Raw genomic sequence first — 23782 nt, forward strand, 5'->3', positions numbered from 1 at the left:
ATCCGGCAATTAGCTCTCGTCCGTCGAGTCGACGAGCGTTTCTCACTTCGAGATTGCCGGCGAAAGGACAATAAAGTTAGCCGGCTCGCAATTACGGTCGCGCGTTCGCGAATATTGCTGAACCGCAGACCGCGCGATATTTTCGCGCAAAGATCGGGTCCGATCGTCGCGCGCGATATCTTCGCGCAATGCAACGAAACGAAATTAGCGGCTCGACGTCGCGGTGGGTCTGCAGAAAGGCGAAACGCGAGCCCGGCGGACGGCAAATAGCGAACGTATCGATCATTTCGTTGGGATCATTAAACAGAGTCACGGAACGAGCGGCGCGGAGGCCCTGCCCGCCGCTTTTTACGATTTTCCCGACGCCTTATCTCGCCGTCGCTATTCCGCGAATCTCTGCGGAATAATTCGCGGTTGGACCGGGCACGGAAAGGTTAATTTCGCGGCAGGTTTTTATGATTCGACGTTTTATATTCGAGAGACCGACGCGAATTTATTCAAAATGCTCGGATCGCGTACGAGTTGATCAGCGATACCGCTTTTATACTCTGCCGGAAATTATGGCCGCGAGAGCTTCCGATAGAAACGATCCGTGGCGCACGAAGGATCGATCGTTCGCGAGTTTGGGGAAATGTTGGAAAGATCGTGCGCCGCTTTCGTCAGCGGGGCCAGAAGCGAAACGACGGTGAATCGCCTCGAGTCGCCGCACAATGGTCGATCGCGGGCCATTTGCATCGGAATCCGATTCGATTTCTCGCGGAACTACCATCTTTTGGATGTTCACCAGACTTCCGAATCATTTCACCGTCAGCCGTCGCCACACTGCGGATGTTTATGCAATTGCGGCACTGTAGAATTCCGTATCGCGACGGATCTATCGGAACTCTCATGGTTTTCAATGAAATCGAGATAAAAACCACAGGAATATCGATAATCGAGTCATTAATATTCACTGTAAAATTACCTACAATGATAAATGATTCTTCGAGCAATTCGTTTTTTATGAAACATTTTTAATTGAAATCAAATTCTAACCTCGGAAGACACGTGCTTCTGGAAAAATTAACCGCAGCTTCGTCGCTGTTTTAAAAATATTTAATCATCGACGAAGTTGCGTTATTTTTATAAAAATCTCAGATCTCTCATTTCCAACGCCATCCGCCATCTTTCCAAGCGCCTCAAAAATGGCGCGGAACAGTTTTTCTTGCGGCGTAAAATGAGTCGACGTTTTCGAATCATTTAGAGGAGGCAAGCAAGCAAGCTCGAGGTGAAACACTAAAGCGAATAAAAATATTCGGTGACACTTTTCTCACATACTAACCTCAATCACGATACTTTTCTGTCTCTTTATTCTCACCCTTTTGTCACCCATTGCTCCCGTATCAGCGAACCATCAAAACGAATAAAGAGTCGCCTGTTAAAAAATAACAGCGAGGCTCAGGTTATAGCAAAAGTGATAGCCACTGATCTCAGGGTTCAAACTGCGCCTTTGAATCGGTGGACGAAAACCGCAAAATTTCTCGCATAAGTATCACTCGAATTTTCTGTAACGAAGTGTTAGTATTTTTATTCGTTGCTAAAATTGATTTTATATCTTTAGATTATTAATAGCAGACGATGGTATTTATGAAAAATAAAAATTGTTCTCGTTGATTGTACAGAGCAGAAGCTGGTAGTTTTAAATGAAAAATTGCTGTACTGTTTGCCAAAAAGATTTCTATATTTTCAAATATATGATCATTTATACAATGAAGTGTTTAAAATAAAAGTATATATTTTTATATAATTTTACAAGTAAACAGGTAAATAGAAATAATATTTTTTTCTAATAGACTTTCTTAATTCGTTTCCTAAGTTGCGCCAATTTTCGCGAAAAGTTCACAAAATCCGCAGCGCTGTCGTCAGCCGTCGTTCCGGTTCGAAAAGATAGGCGACCCTAATTCTTCAATTTCCATTCACGTTTTCATCTCGGCCCCATCCATCGCCCTCTAAACTCATTTATAAGTCTCCCCCACCCCCTTCCCCCCATCTCGCCTACTCCCCCGACGCAGAAACATATCGCCGTGCATAAACCCCGAAACACACGAGGAAACCATAAATCCGTGGAACACGAGGCCGAATACGAGCGGCAGCATAATCTCGTTAGGCCATGATTTCTGGCAGGCGGTTTAAACCGCGAGCGAAGCACCGAAACACGGCAATTGCCGTCGTGTCTTATAATTTTGTTACCGCGATTTCGTGAATTCACGGTCGCCCCGGTTCACTTTTCCGTAAACGCGCCGGATGCTGGACAGATTTACGTTTCCACTATCTGCGACGAAATTTTGCGGTGAATATGCGCGGCAGAGTTGTGCATCGATTCGAGTCGCGTTTGTTCACCATGGCAAAATCGGTGGCCGTCGCTTTCGTTACAGCCCGCCGGGAGAAAAGAAAAAGAAAAGTAACGATGACGAGAGCGAAGAGAATCGAAGACTGGGAGAAAAGGCTTGCAAACGAAATCGAACAAGGAAAAGAAAAAAGAAAGCTGGAAAAAGAGAAAAGACAAAGCGTCGAAGGATAGTTAAAGTTTCGCGAAATAACCATAAGATTGCCACGCGAAAGATCACGGCGCACGGTGGACTTGATTTAATTAATCGATTTCTTTTGTTCTGTTCCGGTCGACGTGATTAGATGAGCCGACATATGTGATCGTCAACATCTTTCTACGGTCTATCAGCAAAATAAATGATAATAGTATGGTGAGTGCAATATAAAGTAATCATGAACGAAGGCCTTTCTATATATGATACGATCTCTGTATATCCACACGTTGTGTATATCTATTAACGTCACGTGTATATTGTGCCGTAAGACTTGCACTTGTCTCTCTGTACCTTGTATTATTTGTATATTACGTATCTCTCAGTGTGTGTATGTATATACGTACGCGGTTGGCCGACAGCGCGGCGAATGAAAACCCGGGAGAGAAAAACCGGGGGAAACGGATGACCGCGACATGAGAAAATGTACGCGCCGACGACGACGTACGTATATAAATATCACACGTTCTCCGTTTTTGAGCCACGCTGAACAGTGGATGTGTGCCTATCAGTCGCACCTCGTTGATTTTCTCGATGTCGTTCACTGTCGTGTTACTATTCTACGTAATCGGCATATGTCTCTCTGTCCTCCTCTCTGTCTCTTTCTATTTCTCTTTCTTCATTCCTCTCTCTTTTTCTCTCTGTGTTTCTTTCTCTCTGTATCTACCTCTACAGGACCCTCAACAAATACACAGGACCCTCCAGAAACTCGCGTATTCTCGACGCTAATCGAAATCTCCTTTGCCATTCTATAATTCGCCTAATTTTAACACTTTATCAACCAGTTAATCGGCTGTGAACATTTCTGTCATTTCGGGGTAATTAAATCTATGTATTTTATTTAATGGGTTCATCGCGAAAGGTATTTAATATTTAAGAGATGATACAATGGTACGGAAACTTCCAGTAGTATCTTTATCTAAATAATAGATGATTATTGGTTGCCATGACAACTGATTTACAGGTCGAGAAATAAAGTCGATTTATATGATATCGGTAAAGTGTTAAGCAGCAAATTATTTTCGACGCTGTTATCGACGTTTGCCTATCGATGGAAATGCTTATCTTAGCTCGTATTTGACGAAATGTTTCTATATACAGGGTGTCCTAAAAGTTATTCAGTAAAAGTATCTAAAAGTTAATAAATTGAAATGAGGTGTTTCTCAGGTCATTTGCAGTAACTTTTTCCTTTACAAAAATTTTCTCCGCGCCTTTGTTCGCGATTTATTAACGAAAAATGGCTCATTGGCTCGGCTACCACGTCGAGCTCGCCTCTCATTGGTCACTGTCTTTCCTTAATAACTCCTTAACAATGCCTCGCAGAAAATTTTTGCAAAGGAAAAAGTTACTTCAAATGATCTCATTTAACTATTGCCAGTGACTTTTTGACACCAAGTATATAACCTGACGTAGATAATTCTCTGACGAAATGTTCAACGATGAAACGATTTCGAGAGAAAAATGAGTTATGAATTGTTGCTTTGTTATTTTATAGAGGTAAATTAACTCTCTGTGCTTCATTTATCTAGATCCATGTTTCTACATTGTAATCGAGGAAATGTTTTCCACTTTTATTCGACGAATCAGAGAAAATTCGACCAGTTTGTGCTTTAACCTTTCCATGTAAAAAATTTGGACTGTAGAGGGTTAATTCGGTGTGTAATTCGATGTGTTCGCAACAGAAAATCACTTTCCCCGTGCGGTTTGTGAAACGGTGGCAACGGGGCAGTGAAAATTGTGCATCGTTTAAATTCCCAACCAGCTGTTGCTTCTACGAGAGTGTTTTTGTCAGATTTTCGTATGGATTTAAACAATGTTTTGTTTTTTTATCACTGAACCTACCGCGCCGGTCAAAGTGCGGTTATATGATAATAATTCTCATATATGTTCTCTTAAAGTTCTTCTAATTACAAAGACGTTTTAAAAAAAAATAGGAGATAATTGAATAAATTTTTTTAAATATCTATATATAAATTCTGTTTAATTATGCGTATAAAGTAATGCACGTTAATCGCTTTTATTGGCCGGTAGGCTCAGCGTGGACCTATTAATCCGCCAAAGACGGACGCTTGATACAAATTCGTAAAAGCACATGTTACCCGAACGATGAAACGATCGTTTCTCGTTTAACGTGTGTCTGACCTACAACCGCAAACGAATCCACAAACGACGAATGGCAAAGGACTTTTCCACGAGCGTCGGCGTGCAAACTACACATGTCGAAAGGTGCCGGATTTTCGGAGCGACCCTTCACTTCTCTCTCTCTCTCTCTTCCTCTCTGACTCTCTGACTCTTTCCGACTCTCTGTCTCTTTGTTATGTTACTTTGATTGTCGAACGTTCGATTGACTGTGTGCGTCTGCAACCACGTCTCTCTCTGTGCCTTGTTGGAAAACGGTTTTTTTGCCTGGAGAAACGCGGGAAAATGAGAAACCGAGAAACGACGGGCGAACGGGGCCGGCAGGAATGAAAGAAAAAGCGAGGAGCGCGGAACTAAACTGAGAAAGAATAGCGAATAATAGATACACGGGAGAGAAAATGGAGGAGAAAGCGGACGGGAGAAAAAGAAAAAAGGAAAGGAAAAAAGAGGAAACGAGGAGGTGGTAGGAAAGAAGAAGAAGAAGAAGAAGGGAAACAGAGGAAAGGCGAAAGTAGACGAGAAAGACGCGACGTCGACGACGACGACGACGACGACGACGACGACGACGACCGTGGGAATAATCAAACGGGCTTGCCTCGCAGTCTCGACCCGTGGACGCTTTTCTTGTTTCCGTCGACGACGGCAACGCTTTCTTTTGATCATGCGTGCCGAGCGATCGCGTCGAGCCACGTTTTTCACCGTCCTTCTGTCATGCATTGACATGCACACCCACGAGAGAGAGAGAGAGAGAGAGATAGAGAGAGAGACACACACACAGACAGAGGACCGCGCACACCGATCATCGTCCCACTGTTAAACAGAGTCCTCTGTCTCCGGCGAGATAATATTTGCCCAGGAAGAGACAATCGATATCGGGGCGCGATCGAACATTTTGTGTGGACCAACCTCTGGGGACGATCATTGTCGTCCCACCATTCTTTTCTGACGTCTGGGCTCCCCTTTGTTTTCGGCAATAACGATTTTCGACGGCTCTCTCTATATTAGCCTACCGCGACAAATTTCGACACGTTCCTCGCGACTCCTACCATCAATCCAATGATATTCTGGGTTACGCTATTTTTTTATTATCGTTCCCGCAGGTGGATCTAGTTGACAGTAGTAATTGAAACTTTTAATCTTTTTAATAAAGAAGTTTTATCGATCACGTTGGATGCAATTTCTTTTGGAATTATTTTGAAAGGCGTAGAGTTTTTGGATATATATGGTAAATATTTTTATTTAAAATTGCAGAAGGTATATTTTTTATATTGCCATTTCTTTGTGACTAATGCGATGACAAATTCTAATTTGTCAATAAATTTCTCTTTGTGGAGAATCAAGTATTAAATTATTCTCTTCAATATTAATGTTCAATATGCCGAAAGCTACATGAAATGCAGAGATCTGTATTTACAATATTATTTTATAAACGCATTCTTCAGCGTTGTTCACGAGCAAGGAAATTGAGTAAAATTAGTAAAATATTTACTTTAAACAGAATTTTATCGATGGAAGCTCGTGCTTTATTATAAAAGTTAAATTGATGTATTAATTGCAAGATGTAGAAGCCAGTCTTTTCCTTTTTTAAGCTGAAATTAATGTATCGATATTTTTAATTCCTTCCACTCTTTTCACCATTTTACATTTAAACATTAAAACGCAAAATTAGCAAATAAATACGCAAAACTCTGCTTTTATCATGAACGTGTCGAAATTCCCGTCCCTTTAATCGATGATCCGCGAGAAGAATCCGCGACAAATAATTCTCGGAAATAATTCTCGAAAATAATTCTCGGAAATAATTCACGAAAATAATCCAACAAAATGGCCGATGAAAAGAAAATAATTGCGGTGAAATTACGCTAATAACGCGCGAGGCAACCGTCTCGCGGGAGCGAATAATTGTCGCATAGAGGTTGCGGTACTAATAAGTCGTGTTTCACGGAACGACGCGCATTTTTCGCGGTGACGCGGCGGACGGGAGAGAAAAAAAAACAGCATCACGCGAATAGTATAATATTGTAATCGCGCGCGGCAAGAAAACTTTTGAAAGGCAACGCGATTTCCGAGTTCGACGAGGGGTGGAGGATCGACGAAAAAAGAAAAAAAAAAAAAAAATTCCGCTCGCGCGGAGAGGCACGCCGAGGCCTTTGTAGTTTGATTGAAAAGAACATTTCATGTGCAACGAGAGTTGATACTCTAATTCATACAAGGTTGGTCACGCAACTGGAACCACTTCGCCAACTCCGTAACTATTGATTTTACGGGAAAGTTCGTTCAAATAATTATTCGAGGGGATACACGAGGCCCTATCCGCGCTTTTGTGCCGTTTGTTATTTGAAAAACCCCTCTCTCGAGGGGCTTCTTATTTTCCTTTTTTTATTTTTCCACGCGTACCCTCCACTTCCGGGGTGATGACACTCGAGAGGACTGTTCGACGTTAGAGGACCAACCCTCTCGAGATTTCGTCCGTGTCTTCTCAAAATTTTATAAATCCTACCGCGAGCGATATTTGTTTCAAACCGCGTTACCTTTCAATCTTCAGACGATGAAATCCACGAATCGCGTGCTCGCCGTTTGATTTCTCCGATGTCGCCGGCGATTTTACACGTTCGAACGTCGTTCCGGAATGGTTCATGCTGGGCTATATTATCTCGGAAAATAATTTCCAAGACCCGTACCCCGGTCCTCCCTCTCTCTCTCCCTCTCTCTCTCTTTCTCTCTCTCCCATCATGTCGATACCAAACAAAAAGTTACGGAGTTCGCGCAAAGTAAATACGATCCGCGCCGTACGCGGGGGATGTCGGAGTCGAAAGTCGAGAGCTCCAATCCCCTTGTCTTCCTTCTCCGGTTCCCCCCCTTGCTCCCGTTCCGTCCTTTCCCGTGTTATTACTAGACCGCGCGGATGTTTATGCATATTCATATTTTCCGCGAAGAAACGAGATTTGAATTTAAACAAGAAATTGTCGCCTCGAATTCCCTCTGCATACAGTCGCCGAGAAAAGTCCGCGGCCCGTACCGCCACACCAGCGAAAGCCGATGAAAAGAGCTTGCACGTTTTCCAGGGGATTTCTGTAGGCTGCCGCGTTTTACGGATCATTTGTCACGGCGAGACGATCCGTAAACCGTGCGAATTATTTTATCTTCATTTTTCGTTCCCGGAAGAATGAGATTTTCTACGGCTTATGGATAAATATTTTTGTAGGACATTATACATCACGATGGACAAGATATTAACAAATTATCTGTGGATCGAAATTAGAGAATTTTGAACAAGGCTACTTTCAAAAAATAATTTAATATTTACAAAACCTGGTAATAAGGTTTCGATAATAAATATAATACTAGGACTTTTAGAATATCGCAGAGAAACTTTTTTAAATATATAATAAAATTTTAAATATACATATAATGTAATTTTTAAATAATTGAATTTTTTAAAAATATGTTAATACCTTTTCCAGCACATAATGTGTTAATCAGTGTCCGTAGAAAATAATTTCTTTCCGATTCGAATTTTCGAGAGGAGTCTGCAGAACGTGCAAGGTCCGCGTCGCTCCGCAATTATTCCAATTAGCGTTCCGTATGGAGATTTTTGTGACAGACTGTAGACGAAGGCATTGAAACGGGATCTTGTCTACAAACGCATAAAATCCGCAGGCTAGTTATTACTAGAGCCCGGACAGAAGAATCGATCACTCTTTTCAAGCAATTCAGTCCATTCACGGTCTCCTTCATCGAGAACAGTATTCATACCGTTGAATCGGCTAAATAAATTGAAAACCACGAGTGATCCACTCGTGCCGGCTCTAGTGATGATCCCGGCGTGCAAAGGATGATCTAAGGAAGAGGATCGACGAGAATAGGTGCGCCTGGCACTTTTCTAAATACGAGCGAAACATGTCTCATTAACGGAGCCGATTCTTTTCGATTTTGACAAGTTAATAATATAATACAACGTACTGTTAATCAAATCTCTCACGCAGTTTAATTGGTCACCATATAATCGCACAGCTGATTAAATATAGTCACCAACAATTTATTATATATATCTATACATATTTATATATATATGTATTTGCACAAAACGATCGATGATCGAATTAAGAGCAATCCACCAATCGCTTTCGCTTATCACCCGAAAAATTCGCTGACTCAGCTGACAGGCTTTAGGGTTCGGTCGTTCTTCGGATCATTCTGTACGTACACTGTTCGTATCGCTTCTGCTTCTGCGGGAGGAGTGACGAAACTGATGTTATTAATCAGTGTCACTCGAGGGGCGCCCTTCTATTGTGATTAGAATCGATCGCCGGCTGAGGACGGGACGAAAAGTGTTCTCCCAATTTTGGCGCAGAACATCCTGCATAAGGTTTGAGCTTAATAGCGACCACTCCCAGACGTCGTTCTCAGTTAAGAGATAAATCACAGGACAGAATATTTTATATAACAAACAATAATTATATTCATATGAACAGCAAACCTTCATCTAAACCCTAGTCATTCAAATATCAATAATTATTAGAATAGGTATTATATTTATTGAATATCTAATATTACTCGAAAGGAACGTGTACTTTTTTTTAATGTTAACTTTTTACTGTTTACACGAGTTAAGTAATTATTATATTGTATTAGGATTTAAGCTATAGGATAGAAAACAATTTTCTGCTCAAATGATTATTCCTGTGAGTCTCCTGAAATTATTTATTTAAAGGATCGGGTACAGAGGGAGGTTCATCTAGTGGTAATCTATATACAGCGTGTTGCAAAATGTTCGAGTCAAGCTCAGAAAATTCTAAAATCCTCTACACACCGGTTAATGCATAAATGGTCCAAGGAATAATTAATGTTCCAAAGAACAAAGTCGATGGAACAACTTTGGTGCAACAAGTTATTATATAGGATGTTTCAGATAATTAACACATCGAAAGAAGTATTTTTATATAGCGCAGTAATCTAGGTCAATTAACCAGTTCCTAATTAAAGCGTCAAGTCGTTGGTCCGGTACAGCCTGTACTAAAATTGGCTGGCCGATTTTGTCACTTGACCGGCGATTAATCGAACCGGCGCGAGCGTTAATCGTGCTGCCGGTGGCAGATCGAACGACTTTCGACTCCGCCGAGGAAGCTCGATAAGATCTCAAGCGTCTCTCCGCCGGCCCGTGAAGGATCCACACTTGTCGTTCTTCGCGGGCCTCGCAAACACGTGGTTCAGCCTAATGGCGACGATAAAATCGAGTTTTTCGCCGACGACGTGGTTGACGTCGCCGTCGACCGGCGCGCGCCTTTTCAGAGCGTGATTCAATCTTTCGGCCTCGGCTCTCTAACGTCGTGTCACGCGGACCGCGATGGAACAGTGATTTCTCGCGTGCGCCGGCTATTTTTCCTACTCCCACCCCCCCTTTTTTTTCCTACTTCGCGTTTCCGGGCAGCCGCGTGCGCGCCGGCTGCCGTTAACGACCCGGTATACAGAGCGTTAAAAATATGACGACGCTGAAAAGCCGGGGCAATCCTGCAACGGGAGGCCGCAACGAGGATACCCGTAAAATCTGATTTTTCTGTATGGGGCTTGGTTCCATCCCCGGGGAAAAAAAAGAGACGATGGAAGGTTCGTTTGCGGCGTTGGATTCTTTGACGCGGTGTCGGACCAACGCTGGATGATTCTACTGGCGCGTAGATGGCATTTGATACCGGTGGCAGGTGCACGCGATACTTTGTAAGGAGTCATTCGTTCCTCGAGAATTTACTTGATCCTGGTTGCTTGAATTTTTCGGTCAATAATTCGTCTGATCATTGACAGCCGTTTCTACTTGAAAAGTCGTAATTTGAAGTTAGTGGTGTAGGAGATTTTAGTATATTCGAAATAGTGTAACAGTTTCGTGAGGAAATATATCCTTGAACTTTTCTAAAACTTTGTTCGAAATTGTCCGACTAATGCTGAGTGTTTCTACTTAAATCCGTATACTATTTCAAGTTAGTAGTATATATAGAATAATAAGATTCTCTATAGATTCTAAATAATGCAACATTTTTGCGAGACAATATTTTATCTAAGTGTTTTAAGCTCTGTGACTTTGTCTGACGAACCCTGACTAACAATAATAAGATTTTCTAAATATCCTAAATAATGTAACATTTTTCGAGACGAGATCTTATCTAAGGTTTCAAGCTCAAGAACTTTGTCTGACTAATACTCAATATTTCTACTTAATATAGCATACTATTATCTGTTTTTCAATAATCGTAATATTCAAGCAATTATTTCCTAAAAACATTAATGCTACAATTACACGAAAAGTAACTCTGTCATCAATATAACTCGCAGTGGAATAAACCAGCGATGGTCAGACGCGCAAGACAATATTATTCGGAGCAGATTCGATCGTTGATAATCAAACACAGTAATGGAAGGGTTGTGCAATAAAAGAATGGAAGGCCTTTGCAACAAAAATCTGACATCGCCTCTATGATTTATCGTGTAGAATTGCGAACCAGCGAGCGCTGTGAACATTCCGAGACGGCAATAACTGTTACCCAATCTATATATCTGATCATGCATACTTGTTTCTCTTTTCTACGATTGCATGTTCGTCCAATCAGAACCGTTCCCATTCCATTCGTCTCTGTCTCTACACCATCGTTCTGTCTTTTCCCTTCCTCTCTTTTTCTGTCACCGAACTATCTACCTGTCTATCTCTATATCGCTGTCATCCATCTGTCATCGAGTCATACCTAGAGCACGCTCGCTGCCATCGTAAACGCGATTCATGGAATCATCGATTCACTTTTTGAATAAAAAATCTGTTCAGTTGAATCGGTTCAATTAAATCGGCTGCAATTAGTTCGTCCGATTAATCACCGCGACGATAGTGAATATTATGAGTACATCGTGGAGCAAATGATTCGGAAAAATCATGCTAATCGCAACGGATCGCGTCGAGTACCTAAACGCGAAGAGCGATTTCCATAGAAGTCATCTCGCGTCTCATCGTTTCGATAAGGAAGCTACTACATTCTGTTTTACGAATTTCAATGGGCGAAAAAACCGGGTCGCTTTTGCTTCTGCAAAACGGAACTATTTCCATCGGTCGTCCCATTCGTCACTATTTCCAAAGCAGGCCGTTTCGCGGACGTTTCTCAGAGCCTTGGTCGAATGGTCGCCGACCCCCAGAGCCTGGCATCGCGTTCGATTCAACGTGACGCGGGGTTTTCTATAAATGCATGGGAATCGACGCTTTTAGGACGACTCCGCTTCCCGTAGTCCGAAACGGTCCTGTTCCATTGGGTTGAGTGACGCGACCGAGTAATTTATGGACCCGGGGAAATTCTATACGGAGCGAAGGCGAAATCGGGCCTTCGACGATCGCGCGGAAGTCGTCGGTGTTCGACAAAGACGTGGTTCCCAATTCCGCGATATTAAATTGTTAATGCATCCGCAGCTGTGGCGGCAATCGGCCGCGATATCCCGGATCTCCCCCCGAACAGTCGAAAGAACATTTTCCGCGAGATGATTTCCGATTCGGTATCGAAACGACCGCTGAATGCGGCTGGATCTCGATTTTTTTGCCGGGATACGAAAGCTGTCCGCACGCATGCGCGACGGTAATTGAAAGGCGGCCAAAGTGGGGCAGAAAAATTCGAGTTTCGCATAAATCATTCGCCGGATATATCGGCGGCGTATTATAGGCGAAGCTGGGGGGATCCGTACGGACTCGTTACTCAACCCAATAAAATATGGATCGTCCGCCATTGGTATCGTTCACTGCGCGCGCGAGAGAGAGAGAGAGAGAGGGATTCTCTTCGAGCTTGCGTACAAAAGCCATTGTGCCGAGCGAAATGATTACCTGATGAGCTAATACTCTCTGACAATGCGTGCCGCGCGATCACGGAGCTCGAGAATGTCTTCGCCGGCCAGGGAAGCCGGATCTATAGTCTGACCACACGGCGACTCGTACTACTTGCCGAATGCTAGACGCTGAGCGAGCACTTGGATCGCTCGAATTTTTCGCGAAATCGATGAGAGAAATTCTTGTTACTTGAAAAATTAAGGTACTCGAAAATGAAAAGTATATCGAGACGAGTAATTTCGAACAAAAATTTATCGATCTATTTGAATATTAAAATATACGTATTAAGTATAGATTAAAGTATATCCGAGGGCTATCAGTAACTCCGACTCCATTAACATACTTTATTAAATAAAATACGAGTATTCGAATTTTTCAAGTGGCCCGAATTTGTTAGAATACCATTCCAAGCAACTCGACAAACTGCAACGCTCGACTCGAATAAATAGCACCTCTCTAGCGATCACCTATCTGCGACATCTTCGCCGCAAGTTTATCTAGCGGTAATCGCAGTGTCCCTTTAAATGCCGAGCCTTGAACATCGATTGTATCGATTCTCTCGGCTTGTCAGGCGGTGCTCGAGTCGCTCCTTGGACCGAAAAGACGTGTCCGGCACGCGAGAATTTACACGTCGGCTCTCTTTAAATTTCACCGTGCCACCCTTATACAAACGCCGCGAACGCGTTCCGCGCGGAACCATTTTTTTTTTTCGTACGGTTCTCCCCCGCACCCTCGCCGTTTAAAAGGAGCACATGGTACGTACCCGTTGATTACAATCGGACGAACCTTTTTTTTTTCCCTGCCTCTCCCCCATTCCACTCCGTTCGATTCGTTTCACGATTGATTTCACCGCGTTCGTTTCCTCCCTTTCATGCCTCCCCCGTCCCCCGTCTTTTGTTCCGCGGTTCGTTCTCATAACACACCGACGTTCACGTAACAACGTTACCGGGCACACGTTTATCCCGCGGTGGCGGCGTCTTCCAGTACGGCGATAGCGAAAATCGCATTAGCGGCGAAACGCGGCAGGAATCGCGCGTATTGTTCGCCGAGTATTAGGTCGAGTCATAAATAACTTCCGATGCGGCTAGGCGGGACCTATTGTTCCTGTCTAGCCCGCCGTGAGTCATCGGGACGGGCTAGTTTTTGCTGTCACCGGATAGACGCGGGTTCGAAATAAATGAAATAGATCAAATAAATGAGGCGGATAAAGCAAGCGGAATAGATGGAGCGAATAGAGGGAATGGGATAGGTGAAATAAGTGAGGCGAATGAAATAAATGAAATAAGTACAGGGAATAAAATATGTTAAATAAATGCAGCGAATAAAACAAATGAAATAAATACGGTGAATAAAGTAAATGAAATAAATACAGTGACTAAAAATAAATCGAACAAAAAGGAAAAGAAAATGAATGAAATAAATCGAACGAAAAGGAAAAGAAAATGAATGAAATAAATCGAACAAAAAGGAAAAGAAAATGAATGAAATAAATCAAACAGAAAGGAAAAGAAAATGAAAGTTTGCTGAAACAACGGAAGTAATTTACGACTCGATCTAATAATCGGATTGATCCGAGAGCTTACGGAAACATCGGACATCTTTATCGCGGGTTTAAACGTCGACGAAGATTGTGGAACATCGTTTCCCACAAACCGCGGTTGATTGTCGCGGGCAGGGGGAAGGGGTTGTCCGGAATGATCTCGTTACACTCGCGTTCATTAAAAAAGCGTGGAAATATTGTTTCGAAAGCAAGAACGTCGTCGCGCGGTTAAACGGTATAATAAAATTGAAATTAATTGCACGCGCCGAGTGGAAACGTTGCCGTGTTGTTTTTTTTTTTACGTTCGTTAAAACGAAAAAGAGAAATGACGGGAACGTCGGACGGAAAACGAAAACGCGTGGATAACCGGCCGCGGTGAAAACGAATTAAACAGAAATGGTCCGCGATTGTGAAACGCTGAACATTCCGTCGATTAATCTCCGTTGCATGCGAGATCCATGGAACTGGGTGAAAATGTCGGCGCAGAGACGTTGAGACTTGAGGCGTCGAAATGAAATGATCCGTACGAGATGCCGGGGTCGAGTGGAGTCTCGAAGAAAAACGAAAGCATAGAAAAGCAATGATCCCGGAATACAAAACTGTTACTCGGATCTTGAGAAACCATTGCAAAATATATTTTCGCGACGTCGAACGACGAGACGAACTGAATCGCAGCTAGTTGAACAATTTTCGACGCTGTCTATAGGTTGAAATATTTGTTCGAATAATAATAACAATAATGATAATAATAATAATAATAATAGTAATAATAATAATAATAATGTGAAAGCGGAGGCGAGTGGCGCGCGTTGCGGGTAGATCGCGAGAATTCCGGTTCGATTTAATTAGAGCCGCGGGAATATCCGTTGAAAACACAGTCGGCGCGGTAGAGGCCGATTATTAGCTGACTCGTACTACTTGCGTGTAATGTATTCATGAAAGTGAAAGGGAAACGGACTGAATGAAGCGGGGGAGATATCACTTTCGCGGCGCTAAACGGATCGAAGATTTTGAATAATTAAGGATCGTCTGCGGGACTAGGTGTTACGCTAGTGAAGTGCCGTTTGTTTTTAGACGCCGCGCGTAGGTGGGGGAAATACTCTCGAGACGAAAGCGACGAAAAGAGGACGCGTTGCGAAATCTGCAGCATTCGCCGCCTCGCTGATCCAAGCGTTCGGCGTCTATTAAAACGGAATCACGTTCCTTTAAAAACTCACCGCTCCTCTGCCGTTCGCTTTCTGACAATTAACCGAATCACGACGATCGTTTACCGTTTTCCAAGCGGTGGACGGTTTAATTATGGAATGAGAATCGCGTCGGTTTTCGGTTCGTGAAATAGCTACGGAGAACCGGAAATAGATATACAAATGTTTCAAGGTGTATATTCGTTCGCTTGAGTTCTACAATTATTATTTTCCGGTTCTATAACCGTTTAGTTCTATAAACAGTTTCTAAGTAACGGTTATTCAACCGATATAATTTATAAAACCGATACGAGCTAGAATTAATCTACCTTGCAACATTTATAAGATCCGATTGGCTCTTCGTAACCCTTTCTATCAGAACCCATTCGCAACACTTCGAAGCAATTAGCAATAATTTTCGCAATCTTTTCGAACCTCGGTTTCAACCCGAGACCATATCGTTAGGCAATTTGTTGCTGTTCTTAATCGCCCAACTAACTGAAGCAGGCGAACAACCCTCGCGATGAAACACCTGCTGTTGCCCAATTTTCAGACAAATTAGTGCGCCCAGGGACCGGTCGACAGACACTATATTACTGACTCACAGATTCGCACAAACCGATACAAAACACTAAACGAATAAACAGGGACAAGAGGATGTTAGCTAGTGTCCAGGTTAGCCTAAATTAGACCAGTTTTGGTCAGCTGGCTAGAGCCTGGCGGCGATCCAATCTCTGTTTAACAAATACCACAACAAGAACAACAACAACAACAATATACGAATGATATACAACAAAATATGGATGCTATTGCCTTTATCCCCCCTCCCAGAGATAGACACACAAACAGGACGCCGTCGATGTGGACAAGTCCGGCCCGGCTGGGAAAGATATGGAACTGTGAGCCAAGATGCATGTTAGTTGTCTACATATACCTGCTATGTATATACTTATGCATATTTACGTATATTTGTATATATATTTATATCTATAATTACATATATATATTTATATTTATATAGACATAGATATATAGATATATTTGTATATATATTTATATCAAAATGTATCGTATATCTATATATATCTATATTTATATATATGTACGTATCATCTATATATCTATATACATACATATAAATATATTCGCCGTTAGTCCTTGGAACTAGAGTTCTGTTAGTACGGACCATTTGTTAGCGTAGCTAGTGCTTCGGTGTCGCTTTCTTGCATGCGTTCTCTCTTTACATTTTGCTACAACGCGGTGTGTTACACACGAGTATGACACATCTCCACCATCGAATCATCCGTACGCCCACACACACAGAAGCGGAACCCCGGCCCGCTGCCAGAACACACCTTCCTTTCGTCCTTGCGACCGCCAAGATGGCCGCGCGCACTTGGATTCTTTAACGCTCCCGCGGCCGCGAGAGAAAATTAGAATTAACCGCGACCTTCCGCAGAGCGGCGAAGTGCCTCTTCTGCCAGCCACGAAAAGAGGCTAATCTCCTTTCCCACCAATCTCCGCGGACCTTCGACACTCCGCTCCACAAAGAGCGCGAGAACAGCTGCCCTCTGGACGGCCTCACGTCGGCCATCTTGCGGCGCTGGACGCGGCAGAATTAGCGTTGGATAACGTTAGTAACAAGTTGGATTCGAGTTTAAAAAATTAGAGCTGGAAAGGTGGAGTGTCGTCGGTTCGACGATGCGGAACCTTTCAATTTCCATCGCGAACGTTGCTTGGCGTTGCTGCTGTTTATGGTAGATTCGATAGCAAGATCTTCTTTCGCTCGAATTTCCGTCGAGCTGCATAGCTTCGCGCGATCGCCGCGATCGAGGATTACGGGAGCGTTAAAGGAGCAAGGTGTCCGATTACAGTCGAAAGCCACGAGCAAGTTCGAATAGATAGTAGACACGCGATCCGCCGTTGCGAGATCGCCGAGAGGTCGCCGAAGTATCGGTTTCCTTGTTTTTAGAACCGTTTCTTTCACCCGTTTCCGTTCGTTTGTCACACTTAGCGGCCCCCTCCCCCCCCCTACTCCGATCCATTCTGCACGGAAATCTCGATCACGTTCGTTGCGGACCGTCTGTCCGATCGCTGCGTCCTTACGACGGTGCTTCCTCCAATTAGAGAATTATTTTTCGATAGTCGAGAACGAGCCATGTCATCTAGAGCCCCCCACGTTAGTTGTTTTCGATCAGCCTGAGCACCAATGATCCTCCATCTATCATCGATCCCCTCGTTTACGTAGGCAAGATTTTACGATTAGATTCGACCCTATAGAGATTCTCTGTTTCCGACGTTAGAAATGTAATCGCGATTGAACGGCGACCAATGTCTTCGCATTAAATCGCGGTTCGCGCGCTGCTGTTGAAAATAAATTAAATTGTTACGATGCTACAGAGTATTTCGATTCGCATTTCTAACGGCGGACCATGCCACCACCCACGATTCTCTTTTCTTTATTTACCGTAATTACGAACGAACCTCTCCGCATTACGTTTCTTCGTCTAGCGAACCCGAACGATCATCTCCGTGCCTAACTGATTTGCTACTTATATTTAGCGACGCCCCGTGTCCGGGATCACCTGATTAAATCGCCGCCTTCTCTCTGTTCGTCTGCAGGAATATTCTGTACAGTTAACATTCCGGGAACAATGGATGGACGACCGATTACAGTTTGACGATGCCGAAGGTAATTAGACACCCCGCTCGCAGTCGGAGCACGGAGAGCACGGAATTCGATCCCCGAATTCTTCGGATCCTCCACCGGGCTGGCTCGAACGGAAACTCCTTGCGCCTTTGCAAAGTTCGGAATCAATCGGCCGAAATAATTGTCGAGTTTGTACCGTTCAAGTGTTCCGCCACTACCGTTTGATCTTATTAACACCTTCGCTGTGTTCGCGGGAACCGCCTCGAAATTTTCTCACGATTTTAACGTCGTGTTCGAACGAGATCTGATTGCAATTTGATTTGAAGTTTTCGATTATGTCGATCACTGTTTCAACGTTCTCGTGTTCTATGATAGTTGATCAAATTAAATTGACGAACAAATCGAGCAAGTTAGCGTAAAAATGAATTCTTAAATTCAGCTATCCATACACGGCAGGGAAAACTGCTAAAGAAAAATATTGAATCGCGCGTATGGCAAGCGCGAGATCGAAGATAGAATCTAAATAAAGTCTGTCGGAACGGGTTGATATATTAGCGCGGGATTCCAAGAAGTTTCTGCTCGACCCAGAAACGCGACAACCGCGCGGTTTATATCTATGATTCATGAATCGTTGCAGGTCGTTTAAAATATTTAACGCTAACGGATGCTAGCCGCGTTTGGATGCCGGATCTGTTCTTTTCGAACGAGAAGGAGGGACATTTTCACAATATAATTATGCCGAATGTGTACATTCGTATCTTCCCCCACGGTTCCGTTCTTTACAGTATACGGTAAACAAACGAATGAAAATAAAACGAACGTCTTACGGATATAAAGCACGTCTATTCATTGTTCTTCCATTTTCCAGGATATCCCTAACGTTATCGTGTCCGATGAATTTAAAATTGTACCCCCTGGATCGACAAGTTTGTTCATTGCGTATGGCGAGTTGTAAGTAACGCGACATTCTAGTTAATAACGATCAACCCTGTCGCATATCTGTGCTTTAATATTTAATTTGTTATTTTCAGATGGTTGGACTACCGACGATTTGGTTTTCCTTTGGAAAGAGGGTGATCCTGTCCAAGTTGTGAAAAATTTACACCTGCCTCGATTCACATTGGAGAAATTTCTTACTGATTATTGTAATAGCAAAACGAATACAGGTCAGTTTGTTTATCAATTGATTTATCCTATCGTCGCCGATCTTGTCGAACGTTTCATGATAACAGTGTTGATCCGCCAACAGGAGAATACAGCTGTCTGAAAGTAGACCTGTTCTTCAAGAGAGAATTCAGCTACTACCTTATCCAGATCTACATCCCGTGCTGCATGCTTGTCATTGTATCCTGGGTATCATTCTGGCTCGATCAGAGTGCCGTGCCAGCTCGAGTCTCGCTAGGTAATGTCTCGACGAATTGATAACCACCCGATACGGTGGAAAGTTCCCTTTGTCTCTAATCGAAAGAATCTTGTTGTTCGAAACGAAATCGACGCGGTCGAATTTTTTGGAAATATCTTTGAAACGATTTTAATACGTTGAATCGGCTTCCTTTGTTCCCTTTGATCTCGCCGATGTTTTATGGTTCGCGTAGTCATTTCTGCCGTAAATGCGATAGAATCCGCGGTCCATTTGTCGATGGTAATGTATGTACAGAAAGGAAAAAGAAGGAACTTTCCGCTTCGTCATAGTCGGACAATAACGCGGCGAGGTTTATCCCAAGCTGCGGACGTAAGTTATGCGAGGAGCATCGCGAGAAATGCATAGAGTAATCTAACGAACGAAATTCGCTATTGATAATTGTCAACGAGCTTCGCTCTGATATTTATCTTGTAATTAATAATTCAAGTCCATTAGATATTAGCAAATGGAAACTGTTTTTGTTTTGTTAGTTTGATTATAGGTACGATATAAATATTTTATTTTTCTTCTAAGAAATTATTAGAATAGAGAGAGTGAGTGATAATAATTGTGTAATAGTCGACGAGCACCCCCTGCGTGATTCGTAACGAGGATCGTACGGGGGTCGAAAGGTCGGCCCGACGTTTTAAACATGAATTAAAATGTGTGTCGTTTGCGGGACAGGTGTGACAACTCTGTTGACGATGGCCACGCAGACGTCAGGAATAAATGCCTCACTGCCACCAGTCTCCTATACAAAGGCTATTGATATATGGACAGGCGTATGCCTGACCTTTGTATTCGGCGCTCTCCTCGAGTTCGCCTTAGTAAATTACGCATCGCGCAGCGACATGCACAGCGAAAACATGGTGAAAAAGTATCCGCCGTCTGAAACCGAACAATCAACGTCGATGGATCTGACCTCCGATCAAGTCGAGCCAGATAACGCGTCGAATTTCGCCATGGTCAGTATAACCCGCCACGATCCAAGCCGCTTTAATGTTCCATTATCATCTGGCAGCATTCATCTTTGGTCAGTGATAAACAAAACCAGTTGTCGACTCGTTATAGTTTCTTTTCCCTAATCCCCAACTGTACACGCACACGTTGTCGGACGGTACGCGTCGAATTAAATAAAAAAAAAAGAAAAGAAAAGAATCAAAGATACGAGTATTCAAGAAGAAGACAAATGGAAAAGATGCGACGTTAGAGGCTCAAGTATTTTTCATCGAGTTTCGGTTCTACGATTACGTCCTTTTTCTTTTCCTTTCGTTCAGCAATTGATCGCGGTGCTTAGTGCCTGTTCGTTCGATTGCATTAAATAATAAAAAGAAAACGATAGATATATATATATATAGAAAGAGAGAGAAAGAGAAAGGAAGAGAGGAAAAGAAACGTAGCAACTTGAGATCGCCGTTGCAATCGACACGCAATAATAGCCGCGCGATTATTGTCCTCGATTAGTTGCCTGTGACATTTATCATTGCAAAAATCTCTGCGATATAGCTGTGATTAACGAATACATTCATTGTATTATTTTACTTTTTATTATTGTAAACCGCTAGACCGGATACGATGGACCACTTCAACCTTCTCTACAGGTAAATAATTTCCACTTTAGAAGTCCAGTATCTTTATTATCTTTTAATTTATCATATTCAGTAATATGACTTTCAGCGTCACGAACGAAAAAAAAAAACAAAACGATATGTTTAGACGACCGATTTCTCTGTACACACATATATGCGATATAGCGATATGGTTAAATGGAAGTTCATTGTCGCCTGATTATTATTATCATCATCGTCGTCGTCATCATCATCATTATTATTATTATTTACTGTTACCTGATTACCAATATCATCATGTACTGTCACGGTGTATGCGTAACAGCATCGAGCAGGAACAATATCATCGTAGTTATGCTGATCTTGTTTCAAAAGAACTGTTAACAAAAAAAAAAAAAAGAATAAAAAAAAAGAGTGAACAAAATAATATGTAATTGTTCAGAGACGGGAATTCACGCGGGATTCGCGGTCTCGACGAGGCAGTTGTTAGTTCTTTTGGAAGAAATATGACTGAATAGAAAACGATTATTTATTATGGTAGCCGCCTTTTATCGATTGAATACACAGGGACTCGATAGAGTTTCGAGCGTTCTCATAGACCTAACTTTTTCCAATTATCGTTGATCAAAGCTGGATGTGCGTGTAGCTACGTTAGGCACTACCAGTGTATCACGTTTGCATGGGTTTTTGATTGTTAACTGTGAGTGGAGAGCCTACGAAGCGATATATTCTCCGTTCAGGGGTTGCTCTGACAGGGGAACGCGCCGGGATGATTCACGCGCACCGATTTCGATGAAACTTGCAACTTGTTTAAATGATAACAATAACAATTCTCGCAGAGAAACAGATCAAAATTATAACTTCTTTATATTTCTCTAAAATATTCGCAAAAAGATATTCAAAAAATATTTAACCTCTATTCAAGTATATCAATCAAAAGTAATATTTTTTATCTCTAGTATTAAAATATTGAAAATCGAGTTCAGCAGCTCGATTGTTCCTTAAAAAGCAAACGAGTTTGCAATTTGAAGCATTGTACTAGGTCCAATGGTTCCCGAGATACTCTTCGGGGGTTGTTCTCGCCCCTTAAGAGCGACCGAGCGAAACATTTGTCCCACCTTGCCCCCCACAGTTTCGTCGAAATCGTTGCGCACCGCCTCGGCGTGTTCCTTTATCGGAGCACTCTCTTGGTGTCTACACGTTTCCCCACGTTCAAGAAAATCCACCGTCCACACGAAACTATGACAACGACGTCTAATCAAAGTTCTCCGTTGCATGCGTGTACCGGGTTCAACGAACGTTGGACCGTTCTCTGTCGTGATATTTTGCACCTTTTTAAACCAGCTTCACACGTTCGATGTTCTTTCTGTGTCTGTGTTCGATCGATTCCCACGGAAACGAGTCTTTTTTCTCGCGGGATCTCTTCTGTCATTCTTCTACCTCGCTTATCTCGAGAGCGTCGATGAACGTTCTCCGAATGTGTGTATTCAAAAGAAACGATCAGGTTTTCCGTCGATCATTATTTTTTTTCACCGCGGCGTATACGAAGATATCTCGTTTGACAGTAGTTTTCATCTGTTTTTTGAGGATGCACTTTTAGAGGCAGCACAGTGACACGCGGACCTAGCTCCACGCGATTTCTCGCGTAAATCTAATGAACGAGCGAAATTCTTTTAATTTGAATATCTATGCACGAAATATAGAAGAAATTAGAGTTTGTTGTCTGTCGTCTACTTGGAGTATTATAATTCGTCCGTGAGTCACTGTTAGAGAAAATGGTCTTGTCACTGTGAACGCGATAAACAAGAAAACGCGCGTTGTCGTTTGAACTCGTGTAGCGAGAATTAGAACCCTTTCTCGATCGTCCGATCGCGATCGCGTTCGCAGCGACAAGACCGTTCTACCAATTCTGAACACATTACGGTCCATGATGAGAAAAACCCGCGTAACACAATCGAGGAAAACATGCATGAATATCGTTTTTTATTACAATCGTTTTTTTTCTTATTATAGACTAATAAATCAGAGGTTTCCAGCCTGGTGTTCATGTATTTATTTCTATCGACGTGGTTACGAAGATTCTGAATATTTTTAAAACGGAACGTGTACACTGTCGGCCAGATTATATTGGGAGCCAGAGATTATACATTTGAACCGGGTCGCCAAACAAAAGATATTCTGCTCGGATCTGTTTGTCCGTCGCGAGCAGAGCCGCTTGTAATTACCGACCAGCAGGGTACACTGTAATCTTTTTGAAGAACTATGCACGAATTCTGTCTTGAATAAACAAAATTTTGTTAGATGAATCGTATACGACGGACCGTAATGTCTGGACTGCGGATTCTGTGCGCTTTTTCATTTGCATAAATATACTCCTGGAACACGGAGGAGGATACGATGAAATTCGTGATCGAGACAGCTTATCCGCTTGAACATCCGCAGTCTAGTAGACATGCTAGACCAGGCACGGGCCAATATTGCCCTAAATCTGGCCACGTGAGAGCTCGCGGGCATCGGAACCACGTCTTACTTTTAGAGCCCCGGGCACACGAGAGGCGCTTGGTCGTCTTCCACGTCCCTCGAATCTGATTTATTCCGAGTCGTTTGCCCTTAGGGCCGATCCAAAACGCTCCCAGGGCTCTCGTTGCCCATGCCTGGACTTACGAGGGAACGCATTCGAGATACACGAGCCGATTCAGTCGAGATTAACCCTCGCAGGACGAACGTGGGTCGCCCGAGAAAAAAGATTACGCTTTGGTATTTGTTTGTGCTTGATTTTCGCATGGGTCGCTGAACGATCGTCGCAAAGGCAAGGTCCGTCCTCCGAGGGTTGAACTATCATCGTCCGCCGTGTCCTCCTCCCCTTAGAGGGGA

At 42.9% G+C, this 23782-nt stretch overlaps 1 protein-coding gene across 12 annotated transcripts in view; it reads left to right on the forward strand.

Moving 5' to 3' along the window:
- Gluclalpha (glycine receptor alpha 1) overlaps window positions 1-23782 on the forward strand; it is a 59559-nt gene that overhangs the window by 33521 nt on the left and 2256 nt on the right. For 4 of the 12 annotated variants that reach the window (XM_078179486.1, XM_078179478.1, XM_078179482.1 and 1 more), the window contains 8 exons: window positions 2671-2738; window positions 17911-17980; window positions 18576-18729; window positions 18807-18889; window positions 18970-19104; window positions 19188-19340; window positions 20025-20305; window positions 20906-20941. In XM_078179486.1, coding sequence (XP_078035612.1) covers window positions 2671-2738; window positions 17911-17980; window positions 18576-18729; window positions 18807-18889; window positions 18970-19104; window positions 19188-19340; window positions 20025-20305; window positions 20906-20941 — 980 coding nt within the window. Of the gene's footprint in view, window positions 1-2670; window positions 2739-12872; window positions 16204-17910; window positions 17981-18575; window positions 18730-18806; window positions 18890-18969; window positions 19105-19187; window positions 19341-20024; window positions 20306-20905; window positions 20942-23782 lie in introns of those variants that run through there. The other 8 variants (XM_078179488.1, XM_078179481.1, XM_078179479.1 and 5 more) reach the window with 4 other exon arrangements.

This window comes from Augochlora pura, chromosome 4 (genome assembly GCF_028453695.1).
Source record: "Augochlora pura isolate Apur16 chromosome 4, APUR_v2.2.1, whole genome shotgun sequence".
NCBI lineage: Eukaryota > Metazoa > Arthropoda > Insecta > Hymenoptera > Halictidae > Augochlora > Augochlora pura.